Source organism: Mustela putorius, unplaced genomic scaffold, assembly GCF_011764305.1.
Source record: "Mustela putorius furo isolate JIRA1106 unplaced genomic scaffold, ASM1176430v1.1 tig00003942_pilon_pilon_pilon, whole genome shotgun sequence".
NCBI classification, from domain to species: domain Eukaryota; kingdom Metazoa; phylum Chordata; class Mammalia; order Carnivora; family Mustelidae; genus Mustela; species Mustela putorius.
In genome coordinates this window covers 10219798-10239467 of record NW_025422087.1, presented here as the reverse complement: position 1 = coordinate 10239467, position 19670 = coordinate 10219798, and the positions used below count along the sequence as shown (strand labels likewise).

Below are 19670 nucleotides of genomic sequence, written 5' to 3'. Positions count from 1 at the left end.
AAATGCAGATTCTGATGTCGTAGATGTGAGGCTCTGAATTTCTAAAAGCTCCCAGATGCTGCTGCTGCTATTTGAGTGGTAGAGTCTAACAATATGAAATTCTTTATGAAAGAATTCCCCAGAGCACAGTCATTGTTGTCCCTCTGTCTCTCCAAAACAGACTGATCAGGGTTTGATCAGGGTTTGAATCATAATAAATATGCAAAGAGCGCTTCACTGACAAAGTCTGCCCAGGACTCTTCTAAGCCCCTCACATATGTTAATATCGTATTCTTCCCAACAACTGGATAATCTAGGTCCTACTGTAACCCTCACGGACAGCCTTAAGTTAATGGTTCTTACCTCCAGAGTAGAAGACAGACAGAGTTGCACTTATAGAGAGATGGACATGAGCACAGACAGGGACAAGTATAACATGCTTAGCTCACAGATAGAGATTTTGCCAGCCTTCCTACAGCTTCAAGTGATCTGGCTGTGAGTTGAAGGCAACAAAACATTCCACTTCTCTAAATTATCACCATAGTGATTACTTAAGTAGGTTTTTTTTTTCCCCCAAATCACTAATTTTAAGGATAAGGTATGATTGAAAGCACGGTGTTGAGACAGACTACATCCAAGGTGACAAGAGTGTAGGATCTTGTTCATGTTCTGACATGTAATGGCCATCGTCCAAGATTCTTATTTTATTTATTTTTTGTTGTTTTTAAATTATTATTAACATATAATGTATTATTTGCTTCAGGGGTCTTCATTAGTCTTCATTAGTCTTACACAATACACAGCAGTCACCATAGCACATACCCTCCCCAGTGTCCATCATCCAGCCACTCCCTCCCTTCTAGCAACCCTGTTTGTTTCCTGAGATTAAGAGTCTCTTCTGGTTTGTCTCCCTCTCTGGTTTTGTCTTGTTTCCTTTTTTCCTCTTTCTCTATGATCCTCTGCCTTTTTTCTTAAATTCCACATTTCAGTGTGATCATCTGATAATTGCCTTTCACTGATTGGCTTATTTTGCTCAGCATAATACCTTCTACTTCCACCCACATCGTTGCAAATGGCAAGATTTCACTTTTGATGGCTGTGTAATATTCCATTGTGTGTGTATATATATATATATACACACACACACACACCATATCTTCTTTATCCATTCCTCTTTTGATGGACATCTGGGCCCTTTCCATAGTTTGGCTATTGTGGACATTGCTGCTATAAACATTGGGGGTACAGATGCACCTTCAGATCACTATGTTTGTATCTTTGGGGTAAATACCCAGTAGTGCGATTGCTGGGTTGTAGGACAGCTCTAACCCAGCATTTTATATGTAGAGAAGTAAAAATAGGAGAATATTTATAAATGTTGATTGTGTGTATAGACACACAACTAAGGTTTGTTTTAAATATTTTCATAGAGCAGAGCTTCCCAATTAGTATACAAATATATAAAGCTATCAATCCCCTTTTCCCTTGGGATAGTCAGGCAGGGCAGCTAGAATCTAGAAGTGATCACCTCCAACCTCAGAACCTTTGCATTTACCCCAGGGTGCTAAACAAAGTTATCCTCATCCATGAAATGGGCAAAGTTAGGAAGCATCTCAGGTAAGCCTAATAATAAACCTACAGGATAGGCAGAGTGGGTATTACTGTATGCATTTTACAGATGTGGAGACTAAGGCTATGGTAAGTGACTTGCTCGAAGTAGCAAAATTTATGATTGAGCCAAAATTTGCAGCCAGGTCTCTTCACTCCAAGCCTATTTGCTTTCAAGTCCTGTGTACCACATTATACCTACCCATCCTTTGTTATACATGAAAGTACCATGAATATTGGAAAAGAATGCATGTATTCATTGTATCATTATAATGATTGTTCATACAAGTTAGCAACATCTTCAAAGGAACTTACCTAGGTCATGGCACCTTTCCCTTAGATTTACAGAGAGGAAGAGGCACAGGTCAGCTGCTGCCTTTCTTGGTGGAAGCAGTTGATTCTGATTGATCTACATGCTAATTAAAAGCCCATGATCTACAGATTGTCAAATTGCATGATAGCACTAATAACAGTGGGACTATGATCCCACAGAATAAGCCAGAAAATCTGAATCTGAAACATGGCCTTTGAAGGCTCACAAAGAGCCACGAGAAAAGAGATTTCACAGACTGCAAATAGCCATTTTAGATTTTTAAATACATTTTCTTTTTTTGAAGATTTTTATAAATTTATTTGTGAGAGAGAGATAGAGAGAGAGAGGGTACAAGCAGAGGGAGCAGCAAGAGGAGGGAGAAACAAGTTCCTCGCTGAGCAGGGAGCCCAATTTGGGACTCGACCCCAGGACCCTGGGATCACGACCTGAGCCGAAGACAGACACTTAACCGACTGAGCCACCCAGGTGCCCCTTTAAATACATTTTCTTCAGAAGACCACTGCCTGGCAGGCCCGCCCTCTAGAAGCCCTGATTCAACCAGACAGTCACAGGACAACAGGGGTGGGGGTTGAGAGTTGGGGAAGGCTACCCCAGCCAGCCTCTGCGTGGGGAGAGCAGTGCTATAAAGGATTTCCTAGAGAAGGAGATGCCACAGCCCCAACCTGAAGGAGGCCGGGAAGTAGGTGTCCCGCAGAGGATCTCTGGCAGTATATACATATTTGTTTTAAGATAACTTTGTGGATGTGAGCAAATTTGTCTATATATTCAAGGGGGCCAGAATGCAATTAGAAACAGCCTTACCGGGTGCCTGGATGGCTCAGTGGGTTAAACCTCTGCCTTCGGCTCAGGTCATGATCTCAGAATCCTGGGATCAAGTTCCACATCGGGCTCTCTGCTCAGCAGGGAGCCTGCTTCCTCCTCTTTCTCTCTGCCTGCCTCTCTGTCTACTTGTGATTTCTGTCTGTCAAATAAATAAATAAAATCTTTAAAAAAAAAATAAATTAAAAAAAAAAAAAAAGAAACAGCCTTACCCTGATTCCAAACCAAATGAGCCTATATCCATATATATCCCAATTCCATGGGATAAAGAAAAAAATTAGGAAGACTTTGAGCTATACCTTTTTAAAACTAGGTTGCTCCTTTTCCTAAAGCAGCATGTACATGTCTCAGCATAACTTTCTGCCTTCTCAGCCTGCTTTGTACACATTTTTACACATGGTCCCACTTTGCTGGTAATTAGGGTCTACCACTCCCTCTAAAACAGGACTTCTGCTGTCATTTTAGTTTTCCCTCTCCGATTCCCTAAAGACATTTCTTTTTTTTTTTTTCCCCCTACAGATATTTCTTAAAAGTGAGGATAACATTTAAGGAATTATCTAGGAGATTTAAAACTAAAAAGTACCCTTTATATCATTCTAACAGACCTTAGATTCTGAGGGAGAAAAATATTGATGTTAGCAGAAACTTAAAAAAAAAAAAAAAGCTAAAGAAACCTGAAATGTATGAAATGATTGCTTAACTTTTGAAATTGTATTTGTGGTAACTAAATTAGAAAAATGATTATTATCTCAAAACATAAATGAAAAACCATATATAAGCTTTCACAACCAGCATTTAGCATTTATCAAGATCTCCAAGTGCAACAAATGAACAACCAAGCAATCAAAATAAATAGATTAGGCATTTAAACGGAAGTCCATTTAACAAGACATTTTGCATTTGGCTATCAAATTATATCTGATCACCGCAGAGAAGTCTACCTCAGGGGGAAGAGGTAATAATAATTATCTGAGCCCTGAGGAAATCGTCAGAAAGCATTTCCTGTACTCTCATTTGTCCTAATTTTCTCTGTTACTTATACAGTGACCTTTTCACTTGCTGCCCTTGGAATTGAAAAGGCAGTCTCTTATGAAACAGAGAGTAGACCAATAGAATCAGAAAATCTAGTCAGCCAAAGTCACTTGTTTAAACCTCACTCTAGGCTCATTTTTCCTTTCATCCTGCCTGGGAATCCCACTGTGCACCTTGGTGTTCTGGGCTGCTGCTCTGTTTTTTGTGTGTGTGGGGGGGAGGGTTTGTTTATTTGTTTGTTTGTTTTAAGATTTTATTTACTTGAGAGAGAGTGAGAGAGAATGAGAGGGAAGAGAGGGTCAGAGGGAGAAGCAGACTCCCTGCTGAGCAGGGAGCCCGATGCGGAACTCGATCCCGGGACTCCAGGATCATGACCTAAACCGAAGGCAGTCACTTAACCAACTGAGCCACCCAGGCACCCCTCTGCTCTGTTATTGGAAGAGCCATGAGTCCTCAAGGCATCTTGGTGGATTGTTCTAACAAACCAGCTGAACAAAGGGAGCATCAGTGTGCAGCCAGGTGTCTAGGAGTGGAACGTGGGCTTCCGGAAGGAGCAGCAGCTCACCCTCCTGTTGTAACCTTGGAACAGTCATTTCACTCCTTTGAACCCATTTTTGTGTCTGTGAACCGAAGATAATAGAATCAGTCTCTTAGGTTATTACGAGGTTGGAGAAAGGAATATATATTTGAAGGGTCTGAGAGGACAGTCTTTAAGCACTAGTACTGTGATAAATACTAGTACTAGTACTAGTGATAAGTGATAAGTACTAGTACTTGATAAATATTTGGGGAATTTGGGTCTGACAGAGGCAACAACTCTGTCATCTGTTGCCATGTGCTGATGAAATGCAAATTGTGATGGATGTTGGCATAAGAGAAATTTGATTAAGAAGGAGAACCTTCTCATCATAGCCCCCCAAAATCCATTAGTGTACCCTCAGCTCCATGTAGATAATGTGTACATTATCGGCTCTGTTGTCTTCTTTAGTATCACGGCTGCTTCCTTTACTGTGACTACAGAATATCAACAGGGATTGTCCTGGCTTAAGCTGATTTACCTTAGCACTCATCTAGTGGGGAACCACAGATTTTAGGCACATAGAAGACTGAAGTAAGCATTAATACATCTTGATCATTCCAGGGATTGGGGAGAAGGTTGGGTCACTTTCCCTGAAATGATAATTTGTTGATAAAAATCATAGGTTAGTGAGAAGTTTCTAAACATAATTGACATGCCCTCCCCAAATTCTCATTTATAAATAGGATTAAATTATCATCATTGTAATAATCCAGATATATTACTATTATTGCATTTTTGTTTTCAAAGTGTTAACCTACTTTATCCCATGTTATTCTCCCGATATGAGGGTAAAGGTCCATCTCAATGCTGCAATTCTATGGGTTTATGTTTTACCTCCAGTTATTTTCCTAGTTTTATTGATGAGGAAACAGCCTTAGAGAAGTCTCCGGCATAAAGCTCAGTGGAGTTTCTAGCACAAGGTCGATGCCTGGATTTGCCTCTAGAGATTCTGATTTAATTCTGGCCTGGCATCTGAGCAGGCGGCAGAAATTTTAAGAGCTCCCAGGTGATTATTACGGTGAAACCGAGTTTGAGAACCTCTGTCCTACTGGAAAGAATGGGTTTAAGTCAAGTGTAGGTATTTAGCCAATTCAAGACTTCCTATCACCTTCCTGGCCTTTAAATTTTATTTTTCTTCATTTATCTCACCTACCCACTCTTTTTAAGAAGATAGTACTATAAATAAACAAACAACTACTAAGGCAAGATATTCAAAAAGAATAAAGAGAGGAAGAAGAAGAAAAAAAATTATAAGAGGCTGGATAATCTACAGACATACTTCATGCTAACTAAAAGCAACTCTCCCCACACAAAATTTATATGCATTCATCTTGGGCTGACAGAATTTGTTAGAAATTAAGAGAGCCCCCAGTGATACTGTAATAATATAAAACCAGCTATTTACAGTCATAAATTAGAAACGATGACATGGAAATCCACGTTCCATTTGGGCATCTTACCCTTTCCCTTCTCCAAGCTAGATCTCGACTTACTTCCCATTTTCTCCTCCAGTGTGGTGTCAGGTATAGACAGAGAGGATGCCCTGGCCCCTCTGAACTGATGCTGAACCGAGTCAGAGGTGCTGGGTGCTGCGCAGCTGGAGATGGTTAGCAAGTCAAGAGGCCAAACCCTGGGATGCGGGATGGAGCCGCCATTCAGGAGTACTCTGATGTACCTGAGATTATCTAAAACTAGATCAGGATAGTCTGGTAGTAAACGTCTCAAGACTGCCGTACTTCTCATAAATTCACAGATATTACTAATAATGGAGTCTGGTAATGAATTGACTGCAAATGAGATCCATGAGTCGAAAACAAAAATCCACGAGGGGAGGAGGGTTTTCTAAAGCGTGACCCCTGGAATGGTTTCCCTGAGGAAAGAGGGGAATTCACTGCACTGAGTGACTTCACATCCAAGCCCCCGCACCCCTCCCCACAGCTGCTCCCCAACATCCGCTGCAGAAATGGAGACCAGGAGGCTAGGTCTCCTACAGACAGCTGTGAGAGTTCATTTTCCATTTTGCAAACTAATTTCGTTCTTGTCAGTTGCAATGCTCTGCCAAGTGGTAGATGGGAATTTCTAAATCAAAAACCACTAACCTCAAACCACAACCAGCCCATGTCAAACTTCAGAAACTACTCCCAGAAACTACATACCAGAACGTATGGTAATAATACTATAACTATTTGTAACATACTGCCAGGTTTGTCACGTTTAGAAAATTCATAGCACATTTTTGGCACACAATCTATTCAGAATAGCAGTGATAAAGATGTATATATAAAAATGTATGTTTTTAATGGCCCTATTTATTTTATTGATGCAAGACAGTAAGTTAGCTAAATCTCCATCATCCGTCTGTATGCTTCAGGTACAGATTAGGTCCCTGCAAAGCCAGTTGTTTATGTCTTTAATCCAATTATGCTCAAAGCCTTCAAAATTGATATAGAAGCTCTGCAGACTTTTAGTTGCTGTGAGGGGTGTGTGTGTGTGTGTGCGTGCACGTACATGTACCCGTGCCCATGCACACACCCCCTCTCTACCTTCTCTGAATCACCTTATTTCATTGGGGGGGGGGGCTGAAATGCTTTAAGATTTATGAAGTCAGAAGCATCTCTGACAACTTGCGAGGGTTGTTTCAAGACTTTCATTGCTTCAACATGAACTAATAACCCAAGGGAAGCTGAAACCTTCACTAGAATTTAAAGCTGGAGGTCTGAACCCTCAGGACCCAATATCTAAAAGAGTTGCTAAGAGTCTTGACAGGAGATCAGGACCAGGACAGAGCTGGGAAATAATAACAAAGTCCATTCCGAAGGTGGTGAGGAAGCAGACTCTTAGCTCAGGAACTGGCAGGGGAAGAAAAGCCAGGTAGAGGAAAGTTCTGGCTGGGATGGTAGCGCTGGTGGGGAAGTGAGGCCGTGGTGGGACCGTGCAGCAGGGGAGGAACCGCTCAGTAAGTCAGGACGGGGCTGTTCCTACGGAATCTCTTGTTTGCACCGAGCCTGGTCTTCATAGCCTGCGTGGCTCATAGGACCACGCTGTGACCCAGTGCAACTTCATGTCATCCGGGGTCAGCCAGGCCTTCTGGGGCTGCCTGCTCCACGGAGGATTCAAGAGCCGGGCCAGTGTAGGTCACATTGCCACATTTTGGCTTCACGAACACCCAGTCTCTCCTTGACCTCAAAGTCAACTACATTCCTCTGGGCCGCCTGAAGCGCTCAGCTTCCCGTTTACTGACCACCATGCAAACGCTCCCCGGGCTCCACTGAGGCCTGTCCGGATAGTCTCTGGTTTGTTTCAGTCTCTAATGCGATCTTTCTCCTTACCGTCGCGCCACTTTCGTCATGGGAAAGACGACTCCTCAAATCCTACCATTTAACTCTTACGGAGCCCTTCTGTAACCCATGCTCTGAATGAGTGCTCTGAGTGTGATTTCCGTGTGGGGCTGCGGAACGGATGCTTTCAGTCTGCTTCAGTCCTGACTCAACCGCTTTCTAGCTGTGTGACTTTGAGCAAATTAACTGAACCTTGCCAGGCCTCAGTGTGCTCATCTTCGAAATGGTCCTAATAATGCATATCATCATAGAGGATCATCTGAGACGGCAGGGGCTTGTCCGTGTGAATCGCTTGCCCGGGACCACACAGCAGTTAACTCCGGTGTCACCTTCCTCTCCCTGGCTTTCTCTTTTATCTTTGTCTCACTCCACCTTCAAACTCGGGCCTCTCCCTTTCCCTCCCTTACTTCATGGTGCCTCAGCTAAACCTGCACCTCCCCAGGGCAAACGGCTTCATTTCCCTTCCCTCCCTACCCCTCACTTGGATTAGCCCATCTCTTGTCTTTCAGCTCTTCCTTTCCAGCAGCTTCTGATCCCGAGACAGCAAATATGCTCAAAGTGGTATTGTCCTAAAGAGAGAAACCTTCCTTCAGCCTACTTCCCGATGATGTTTTTCACATTTGTTGATCATCTAAACCTCATACGAATCACTGCCCTAGTTAGCCTAAAAGTCTATTAAGAGATGATTCCACATACAGGTATAATCTTGGGGGTGAGGCCCAATGGGGATCCCCAGTCTCAGGCTGCTCCCTTGTCCTTAGACAGAGCCCCAACCTGTGCCAGATACATGACTCTAATATTTGGAAGACTCAGTAAAGGCCATCATTTCATCCCTCGTCCAATGTTTTGGTGCTTCTAAAATTCTAATTTAGGTTCCAGGGGCCTATTGTTTCGTCCACCATTAAAAAAAACATTTCACCCTTGTGTTTAAAGCTCTGGATCGCATAATTCTAATTCTTTGTGAGTTAAGGGTAGTTAGTCCTCTATACTTCCTGCTTACACCCTGCTTATTAAAAAGCATTGTTTTTCTCCCTAATGGAGACTAAGGCTTCTATTTCTGGATCTTTCTGGTAGTCCTTTGTGGCCAGTCTTTTCCTGTTTTTTTTGTTTTTTGGGTGTTTTTTTTTCAGCTTTCTCCATCCTTATCCTCCCACATACTCTTAACTACAGCTAAACTGGTTAACTCACTCTTTGGCAAACAGGCCCTGAGGTTTCCCACTCGCATCTGTGCACCAAAACAGCGGTTCTCTTGTCTCTAAGCCTCGATGGCTCTTCCTCTTTAAGGACCCGGCTGAATCGCCTAGTCCTCCTCAGGTCCGCTCTGTTTGCAACTGAAAATACATCCTCTCTCCTCTGAAATCCTTCATAGCTCAGCCACAAGCCTCCAAGCCTTACGACAGCTCTTTCTTAAATTGTTGATCGGCTTTATTATTTGATCTTGTGTGTAAATACGTTGTCTCTCCGTTAGCCCGCAAGGTTCTGGGGGGCAGAGAACCATTTTTCTACCCTCCGCTGCCATCCCTGCATAGCCCGGGACAGAGTAAGTACTTCATATGTCTCTTAACGTTCCCTCCCCAAGTATTATCCTACTGTTACCCTAATTGACCTTCACTTTATTTCTGACTCTTAACGCAATACAGATTTTTTAAAAATTTTGAAATCACTCTGCAATTCCTGGAAAGCATCCTTCTTCCAGATTTGATTTCAGATGTGACTTAATAAGCCTAATAATGGTTCCTTCTCTTAGCCATTAACAAATCAGTCCAAGAATATCACAAGTTCAGTATTCACTGTGAGCAGGGCACTGAACCAACGGCTTATGTTAAACATTACAGAAAATGTGGAAGATTACAAAAGAGCAAGAGTTCAGAGTTGATGATATATTGTGTGTGTGTGTGTGTATCCCTAAACTCTCTCTATACATTTATGTATATGTTATATATATATATATATATATATACAAAATCACATAACACCGAAAAGAATGTAAAGAGTGCAAATACATATAATGAAAAAACGATTAGGAGTTTACAGAAGAACCATTCTACTGAATTATGCCTTTCTGGGGAAAAATATTTTGGAACAGGTGATTTGGAGAGGCCATAGAGTCCATAAGAGCAAAGCCCATGGGGCACCTGGGTGGCTTAGTGGGTTAAAGCCTCTGCCTTCGGCTCAGGTCATGATCTCAGGGTCCTGGGATCAAGCCCCACATCGGGCTCTCTGCTCAGCAGGGAGCCTGCTTCCTCCTCTCTCTCTGCCTGCCTTTCTGCCTACTTGAGATCTCTCTTCTCTCTCTCTCTCTCTCTCTCTGTGTCTGTGTCAAATAAATCAGTAAAATCTTTAAAAAAAAAAAAAAAAAGAGCAAAGCCCATGCCTCTTTTTGCTCACCGTCTCTCCCCACCACTTCCTGCAGCGCCTGGTCCACTGTAGACCGCCGTTCACAGCGCCTGAAGGCATGGATAGCCAAATGCTGAGAGAGGGGAAGGCTAGGTTACGTAGCAGAACGAGTGTGTTATGCTAGGGACACAGCCATTTATTTTCCTGGGTGGAGCCAAGAAATAACATGCAAAATGATGGAAGGGAAAAAAGAGAAGGAAAATGATGAATGGCATTGAAGTCTTGCCAGGAATTTTGGTTTTAACAGATAGTAACAAACACTTTATTATCCCTTCATTTATTTATTCTGCAAATATGTCTTAAGCATCTACCATCTGCCAAGCACCGTGTGAAGAGCCGAGGGGTCTGTAGTGAATAGAACGCAGTCTCTGTCTTCGGGTTTGGGCAGCCTTTCCACCATGAGTGGGTGTGGCGGCTCGCACTTACGGCTCTGGTTATTGTTGTCCTCATAGTATTTAGCAGAGGGGAGCAATCTGTCCAGCCTCCATCATAGACGGTGCCGGCGGAGAGCAGAAGCCTTCGTTAAAATGAGCCTCAATGTGAAGTACGTCAAAATAACAGATGATTTGAGGGCAGTAAGGAGGATTGGAAACTTAGGGAGGAACTGTTTGCCTGGAAGGTTGTCTGGGATGATAGAATGGTCGATTGAGGACCGGTGGAACCAGCCCGAGTTTATTTACGGGCGCTTGCATGAGCCCAGGACTGTCAGTTGCCTCGTGTCGGGGCCTGAATGATGGGCTAAGAGGATAAAACTCTTGGTTCAGGGGGAAAAAAAAAAGATGTTTACATTGATTTTTTTTCTTTCTTTTGGTTTTTCAGATTTAACTTGCCCTTTGGCATATGTCCCTAGAGAGCCCTGGCTGAAATCAATTTTATTAGAAACCAAACACAGAAATAACAACTTTTATTTAGGGACAGAACTCTGGGAGTCAGAGGACGCAGCAAATTAATTTTAGGGCAGATGTGGAAATGCACGAGACCTCAGAGCCCTACTTCCAACAATGATGTTTAATGAGAAGACAAGACACTGGTTCCTTTATTTCTGAGATCTTAGGAATTCCAAGATCCCTCCTTGGTACTAGAAGATCTTGGCCTCATTTTCCATTTATCTCATTTTTTCCCCCTTTTCTCCTTTTTTTCATTTCTTTCTTTCTTTTTCTTTTCTTTTTCTTTTTTTTTTTTTTTCCAGGATGACGGCCTCCCCGAAAATGAACATCAGCTGTCAGTAGCTGGAAAGATAAAGAAGCATTTCAACACAGGCCCCAAGCCGAACAGCACAGCAGCTGGAGTTTCTGTCATAGCAGTAAGCATCTGAAATATCCACCTATGACTTTTTAAAAGCCATCCACCTAAGAGACAGGCATTACTCAGGAGATTCCACCCAGAGACAGCAGAATGGGTCATTTCTTTAGACAGCTCGACCACTGAATGCGCTGGGGGAGGCTTGGGGCTTCTATATATGATGTGTTTTTGCCGAACATTTCCCTAGGAGTCATCTCATTATCCAACACCTCCAGGGTGTCTCGCAGTATATATTAATCTCATGATTTATTTTTTAAAGCTGAAAACCTCCCCCACAGTGGACTCTGTGCCAATGCAAACTTTGGGGCTCGGAGAAAAAGAGTTCCTAGTGTCCTTTTGCCAGAACCTGGAGGGAGAGGGAAGCCAAGAGAGACGACACTGCAGAGAGAGATTGGAACACTATAGATCTTTGTTCATGCAAAAACCCAAATGAAAGCCAAAACATTAGCAGAAGGCTTACACAGTAAGATTTTCAGTGAGACTGAGCTGCTGCGAACACCCAAAGAAAAAAACGGTGTCTTGCTCCTTAGAAATTTCTGTTTTTAAAGTCGAAAGTCTTTTACCATTTACCATTTTATTGATGTGGCTGCACAAGGATTTTTTTTTCCTGTTCTATACATGCAGACATACACTATATGCAATTTGATAGCAGCTCTAGGCAAAGATTAAATTGGGCAGAGAAATAATGAAACCTCATACTTCCTGGTGTCATATTCTAGAGTAAATATATTCAAGTCCCAAATTACTTGAGTTTTTAATAATTTCCTCTTTTTTCGGAGTATGTAAATTTGAACAGCATATTCCATGTGAAATCACTTGGGCTGTTTTTCTTTTCTCGACAAAGAGCTTAGACACTGCAGTGTCGAATTTTAAAAAGTATATATGCTACAAAAGAGTATCTTATGCTCAGGAGCAATACTGAATGTTTTACCACTTTTTCGGGTGTTTTATCCCCTTCCTCTTTTTCTTTTTTGGTTGTACAAGAGCTCCAGATAAACGAAAGGTAAATAGGTGACATATTCGATCCAATCCATTCCGGAGCTGGGTTACTATTTGATAGGAGTTTCCAGAATTTGCAGGTGGCACAAATGTATGCATACACTTTCTGGTACTGTTTGCATTCCGTGTTTGGAGTTACGAGTGAGTAACTGGCTCCTGAGCCCACTCACGGTGTCAAGTCAACTGTAGACTTTTGGATGCTCCTCAGTGCTGCTAAGGGTTTAAAATTGAAAGTCGTTCTTCCTTCCCTCTCTCTCTAGTTTGTTCTAAGGAAATTCAGTGCAGAAGTACATTGTCCTTCATGTCCTTCTAGATGTCAGCGTTCTTTGTTCTCGGCTAATATTCAGTTAGTAATTTGGGGAAGTAATAATCTCATGGCAATTCTCTACGAAATCAGACCTTCTACACTCTGTTTTCATCATTCATTCAAGATATAAGTCTATTCCAAAATGTTCGATTCCACAATTTGCTTTTGGAATGGACTGCCAGCACGCTTGTCCATGAAAAGGACTGCTTTCCTGCTCCCGCTGAGGGCTTACGGCTGTGAGAAGGGTGCTTTTCCACCTCTGTCATTTTGGTTTTTTGTTTCTGTTTTTCTTGGTCTTTTATTTTAATTAGTCTCTGGTTAAGTTTGCCTTGGTTGCTCAGTAATGGTTTTTTCACAGTATTCTGGGAGTCTTATAATGACTAAGGGTAGGAACTTCAGAGCAATTTTCCCAGGGATAGACACCACAGATTTGAGGAGAAATCCTACTTTAATCAAACTGGGATAAATTCCAAAACCTAATCCATGCAGTTTATTAAAACTTTATCTAAGTAGATCTCCAAAAAACTCCAACTAGTATTTAAAGATCAAGGTCTATGGATTTTTCCCCCCTAACTATCATGATTGGACCATTTTGAATACAATTCCATATCAGTTCCTCCGTTCATCACTAACATGTTCCCATGGAAACTGTAAAAACTAGCTGTATACTTATAAATTGCAAAATGGACGGTGTAGGCCTGATTACGCATTAGTTATATGTGTATTGAATCTTCTTTATTCAGTACAAATGTAAAAAAAAAAAGTATCAAATTAACTGAGACTCAAAATAACTATTTGGGGAAATACCTGGAAAAATGCCTTGTCCACTCTAAATCACGATTCACATGTTAATTAGTATTGTTGGTGTTTCAAGCTTGAAAGAGCACAACTGTAAATTTCAGGGGTTGTTTCGGGAGACTCTGGCCTGCCATGCACCCTGTCGAGAATGCTTTTCTCTCATAAATGTCCACACCCTCCATTAGAACCTGGGAGAGGTCGCCAGTGGCAGGGAGGGGCTGGGGATCAGAAGTTGGCCAGTTTGGCTGCCTTTGTGATTAACTTCCAGAATAGCCTTGGTTAAGTCAGCTGATACTCCACAGCAGTTTTCCCATTCTTACCCGGCAAAGACTAAGTCTCAGGGGACCACCGCAAGAGAAAGGAGCCCTGGCATTGAATAATACAGTTGACCCTTGAACAGCACGGGTTTGCACTGTGCGGGTCCACTTAGACATGGACTTTTTTAAAGTAAATAAATACAGGACTGTAAGTGTGTTTTCTCTTACGATTTTCTTAATGACATGTTCTTTTCTCCAGCTTACTTTATTTATACAGTTTGTAATACATATCCAAAATATGTGTTAATCGACTGTTTATGTTATCAGTAAAGTTTCCTCTGGTTAGCAGTAGGCTCTTAGTAGTTAAGTTTAAGGGGGTCAAAATTTATACATGGATTTCCATGCGCTGGGGGTCAGCATCCCTAACCCTCTCATTGTTCAAGAGTCAACTGTATTCCAATTCAAACTAAGCTTTATCTGCAAAAGAATGATATTCTGCTGTAAAGCAGAATATTAGTGGTAGGTCAGAGGAGGAGTCTTCATAAATGGTGCATTCTGTCCACACCATTTGGCAATTTAATAATGCAATATAATTATTAATTCACTTATGTGAATATTCCTATAATTAATATAATTTTGTAATGGCTTCTATTGATAGATATAGAAAAAAACTGAGTGCAGCATAAATTTCATTCATACAGAATTTTGTCCCACGGGCATGTATGCTTTCCCCAGAGGCTATCAAATAATGTATTTTATTTTAAACTGCCTCTATGGGACTGATTGCTTGGAAATTATATACACCCTTTAAAATGAAAAATTCTACTATTTTAGAATGTAGTGTCCATCACCTTGTATTTTCAGGAAATGAACAGTTAAATCATTAGTCTGTAACTGGCACTTCTTCCTCAGTTAGAAATCTAACTACCCACTGGAGATGAGCAGTGCTTATAAAGGAATTCAGGGCGCCTTTTCTTTCCTAGAGTGACAAAGGAAAAAGAGGATACTGTCATAACAAACAGAATCTAGTCACAGATGTAAATTACAACATGAGCGTAGTTTAGCTTGCGCTCATGGTTCTGAACCTCAGTGTTTTCTGTTCCTGTTGTCATTTTTTCCGTCTCTGCTCTCCACCCCCTCCATCATTAAGACCAAAGAAAGGACAAGTGATAACTTTATATTAAGGTTGCAAGAGGTCCTCAAGTTGACCAGGAGAGTAATTACCAGCTGGAGGCTGGCTGGGATCATCCAGTCCTTCTCAAAGGAGAAAGGGTGTTCTGACATTGAGGTCAGGGAATGTGATTAGGGGGAAACCCATGGCCGTCCTTGAAACTGCAACACTGCCTCTCAGAAAGACTCCTTTGTCCCTTTACTACCTTCCCCAGTAGTTAGGGGATTAAAACACACACACACACACACACACACACACACACACACACACACCCCAGAACAGAGAAAGGGAAACAAAAGGTTATTAAAATGCAATTTATAGACATAAAATGGAATTAGAGATGACATTTTAACGGTGGACTTCTTGGGAGCTGAGGAAGGGAGGGAGGCATTATTAGATTTGCTCAGCTTGATGAAGAACCGATGACTAAGATGTCAGTTCCAATTTATTTTTCCTCATTTAATTCTGTTTATTATTTTAACCGATAATTTTCCTAATGCTTTAAAGTTCTTCTTTTGCATTTTGCTCATGCAAATGGAGCATTTCCGTCTAATTGAACAAATCCATACTAATCAGTGTGCAAACAACAGTGATTCTGGGAAGCTGAGTTTACCCAGAGAGCCAGTCGCACTAGCACATTCCTGTGTGTCCTTGTTATGGGACACTTTGCCTGTAGATGGCAACAGAGGACTAGTTACCAAGTGGCCAACTCCATGAACCGAAATAGAAGCGTGGGATTTCATATATGACTCCTTAACCGCAAGGGGACTTGGATTTTTTTTTTCCCCCTAAATGAAACGAAATGCACTCCTTTTTTTTTTTTTTTTTTTTAAAGGATTAAAATCTCACATTGTTCTTCGGTGAACACTGGGATAGCCTAGTTTATTATAATCGGAACACCAAACCCTTCAAGAAGTTTTTAGTTTGAATGCCTGGTGCCCCCGCATGTTTTTGCAAGGCCTTTGTGAATTCAGAAGTAGGGACTATGGGCATGGCACCGTTATCACACTTGAAAGCACTCATGAGCGTCTCTCGAAAGAAAAGCGTGCGAGGTGCATCCTGTCCTGGGTGGGATGGGGGAGTGGGCCTACAGCATGATGACTGTTTTCCGATTGGGGGGTTGAATCTTTCATTCCTAGGTAGCCAAAGGCTGACATCTTATTCCAGGATGAACAACTTTGAGAACTTACCTTGTCTTCTATTTACCGTACCTTTTGTGGTTCATAAGCGCTTAACTGTACATACGCATTTTTAATATACAGTGAAAACTCTTTTTCCTTTTCTTTTCTATATTTTCAGAGAGAAAATTGACAGACTGTTTTACATTATATCTTTTTAGCCCAGGAATGTAATTAAGATTCACCTTTAAGAGTAGCTCTGCTTTTGAAGATTAACTCTTAAAGAAATCCAAACTGTTGTGACTTGTGAGGGTCCTTTTCATCTTTTATTTCATATGCATGAAGCCCTCCTATTTAAGCCTGGTGGGGTGAGGTGGGGAGGAGGGAGTCCAATCTGCTTTCTCTTAGGTGGCTAAAACGGATTTCAGTACTTTATTTAACTGTAACGCATTTTCCATTCTATGGCATATGAAGAGGTGTTTATATCTTTTGAAATTGAGAGGACATTATTAAATGTGCATTCAAAACCTTGTCTGACAAATTAGATCTATTCTAACAAATTGGCCTCTGAGATATTCATGAGGGATTAGTGCCTTTTCTTGCCTTTTTATTTTCAATGTGCAGATTTTAGGCTATTAGCTAGTCACCCTGCAAAAGAGGCATGGTGACTGTATCTCAGTGTATAGTCGGTGAAGAACGGCTTGGTCTGGAGTCGTTAATTCTCTAGCACAATGTCGATCCACTGAGTTGCCCCCATTTCTCTCTGCTCAGCTGGACCACGGGTTTACCATCAAGAGATCAGGGTCTTTGGACTACTACCAACAACCAGGAATGTATTGGATAAGGTATGAGATGGTGCAGCTCAACAGTCAGTGTTTCCATGGCAACGTGCTGGCAGTCTCCATTAACCAGTTCCTTCAGTGGATAAACATGCTTTTGATTTGTTATCCAGTCCATATGCTGCTTTATCGGTTTCATTTTAATCTTGATTGAGATGCCACACCCCCTCATTCCTTTTTTTCACCCATTATTCACACTGACATTTGCCAGCTTTCTTTCCATTGCACATGCTCAGTATCAATTTTCCTTACAGTTAAAAGGACAGTATATTTAGCATTAATGCCAAAGCCTTTTCCTGATGTTGCTAATTAAAACCATGATTTCTGGTGCTCTTCTGTCCTGTAACAAATGGAAGAACAATGGCGCCTCAGTGTGCGTTCTATAGAAGTATATACTGTCATTTTAAAGTCATCAAGCCCGACCTTGACCTTACTAGATGGATGAAACAATGCATTTACACGTTAGCAGTAGAAGCTCCTCCAAGTACAATGAGCTATAGAATGCATTGTGTGTGTTGGTAAGCTTGTGTTTTCAAATTCTCCACCTTCTTGTTTTGTTTTGTTTTCGTTTTATTGTTCCCTCCCTCCCCCTGGAAATCCCTTTATGTACTAGCTATTGCATGAATTTATTTCTCAATATTTTGTAACTGTCAGATTACTTAGCTGGCTTATCTGCAGAAGCAAAAGGGACTGTGTATGGGAGGTATTGATTTTTTTTTTTTTTTTGAAACTGGGTTCAGAATTCTATCCCAATCATTTTCTATTCTAGTCAACTGCCCTGGCATTTCCTTCAAGGGGCATTGTTTGTGTCTCTTTAAGTTATCCACAGGCAGGATGGTTTCTGATGATTTGAAAATTTTACTGTGAGAAGTCCCAGGGAACTTTTCTCCTCCATCTTAATGTTCCTGAAATGATCTCCTGGTAAAGCTCCACATCTTTTGTGTTTGCAAAGAAAGACTCCCATGGTTGTTGTATTTGTTCCCCCCAAATGATGGAGTCCACGTGCAGTAATGTAGTGGCTACCCAATGTTTTTCATGGGTTAGACTACTAAATTTTACAGAAAGAGAAATATATATGTGCGTGTGTTTATACATGTGTGTATATATGCACACACACATATAATATATAATTTTAACCCCCAATTAATTATTCCTGATTTTTGTTTCTACACTCAGAACAAAGGACTTAAGGAAGCAGTAAAGGGCACACTTTGACAAACCATCCAGTATAGTAAAACCATGATAATTCCCAAATCTGTTTAAAGCAAGAAAATGCCTAAACTAAATGAAATGCTTCACCGTCAGTTTTACCCAGAGCCTGTTTGTATCTTCTAGATTGATAAGCATGCCAGAGTGGCAACACAACCTTTTTCTTTACTTTAGTAAAATAACTTTATAGGTATAGCAAGAAATTTTGTTTTATTTTTAACCTTTCGGGGTGGGGATTAATCACGATTTGCCTTTATGCAGACTCTTTTTTGACATTTTAACATAGAAATGGGTCCCTCCGACTTTTACTTTTTACTGAGAGATCATCTGCATTCAGAAGGGTACAGATACCACAAACGCACGTTCCAGTGAATTCTCAAAAACGGGACCCAGATTGGGCACAGAGCCTTTCTAGCACCTCCAGAGATCCCCACCGCCTATATCAGGGCCCTTCCGGGAGGGTTACATAGCCCCAAGGGTAAACACTGACACGGACCAGGACTCTATCCACATTAATTAGCTTTGCCTGGTTGTGTACTTTATATAAATCGAATCACACCATGCTCTGCCCTTATTTTTTTAATTGTACTCCTTCTAACCTCAGGCATAGTAGCCAAATACATATGAGTAAAGTTGATCTACAACTAAAAATATGCATCAGCTATGTCTAATTACAGTTGTGCATGTTTGTGTAATAAAAATGGCACATACAAATATCGAATTTCAAAAAGAAAACGCTAGAAAATGATGTTGTTAAATGTGAGGGAGTAAGAGTGGGAGCGAAATGCCAAGTAAACACAATAATTAATAAATGTAGCCGAGTATAAAAAGGCCATTTGACTAAGATCCTAGTGATGGTTCCCATCAGCAGACAAAATGACACTTCCCTGAATAATGGGCAGGAGCAGATGGGAGATAATCTCTTTTTTCTTCCACACATAAACTGCTCTGTTTTCCAGCTGGGGGCAGTAACAACAATGTTTATAGTTAATGCTGTAGTCAACAGCACACCCAGTATGTAAAGTTAAATTGGAGAAACGATGCTAAAAACTCATCGGCATATATGCTTAATTAGGAAGTTTTATAATGCCATTTAGCCTCAGAACGAACACAGTCTCCTCACTGATTGCAAATGCTTGCCTTTTATCTCCACGGAAGTGGGAGCATTTGTCTAACCACGGTGGCAGCCAACTTGCAACATAAACAATCATTACAGGCAAACATCCCAGCTCCCAATTGTTGTGTTTACAAGGGCTCATGGCTGTTTTCGCTACTCTGAGCAGAACACTTGGGAGTCCCGGTTCCTTTTTGTAAAGCAGCTCACATCAGGGCATAGGCTGGAAAAAAGCATCTCTTCGGGGTGCCCAGAATTGTCATGTCCCTCTTAATAGGCTTTTTGGTGATGGTGGAGAAAGGGTGGCTATCCATTTTCCTCTTTCTCCTTCGTTCTCTTGCCTCTGGACAGAGAGCTGCTGCTTCCAAGCTGTAGCCAAGGGAGCCAGCACCATGCTTGGCCCGTTTTTCCAGGAGACCTTGCTCCTGTCTCATTGAGTCCAGAGGGGACCCTGCCCCAGGAATGAGCT

General features: G+C 41.4%; 1 protein-coding gene across 4 annotated transcripts in view; it reads left to right on the top strand.

Annotated features, from left to right (window-relative positions):
* Positions 1 to 19670, top strand: part of DCLK1 (doublecortin like kinase 1) — a 346132-nt gene that overhangs the window by 311569 nt on the left and 14893 nt on the right. For 2 of the 4 annotated variants that reach the window (XM_045069594.1, XM_045069593.1), the window contains exons 16-17: positions 11277 to 11390; positions 16811 to 16884. In XM_045069594.1, coding sequence (XP_044925529.1) covers positions 11277 to 11390; positions 16811 to 16884 — 188 coding nt within the window. The remainder of the gene's footprint in view (positions 1 to 11276; positions 11391 to 16810; positions 16885 to 19670) is intronic. The other 2 variants (XM_045069592.1, XM_045069591.1) reach the window with 1 other exon arrangement.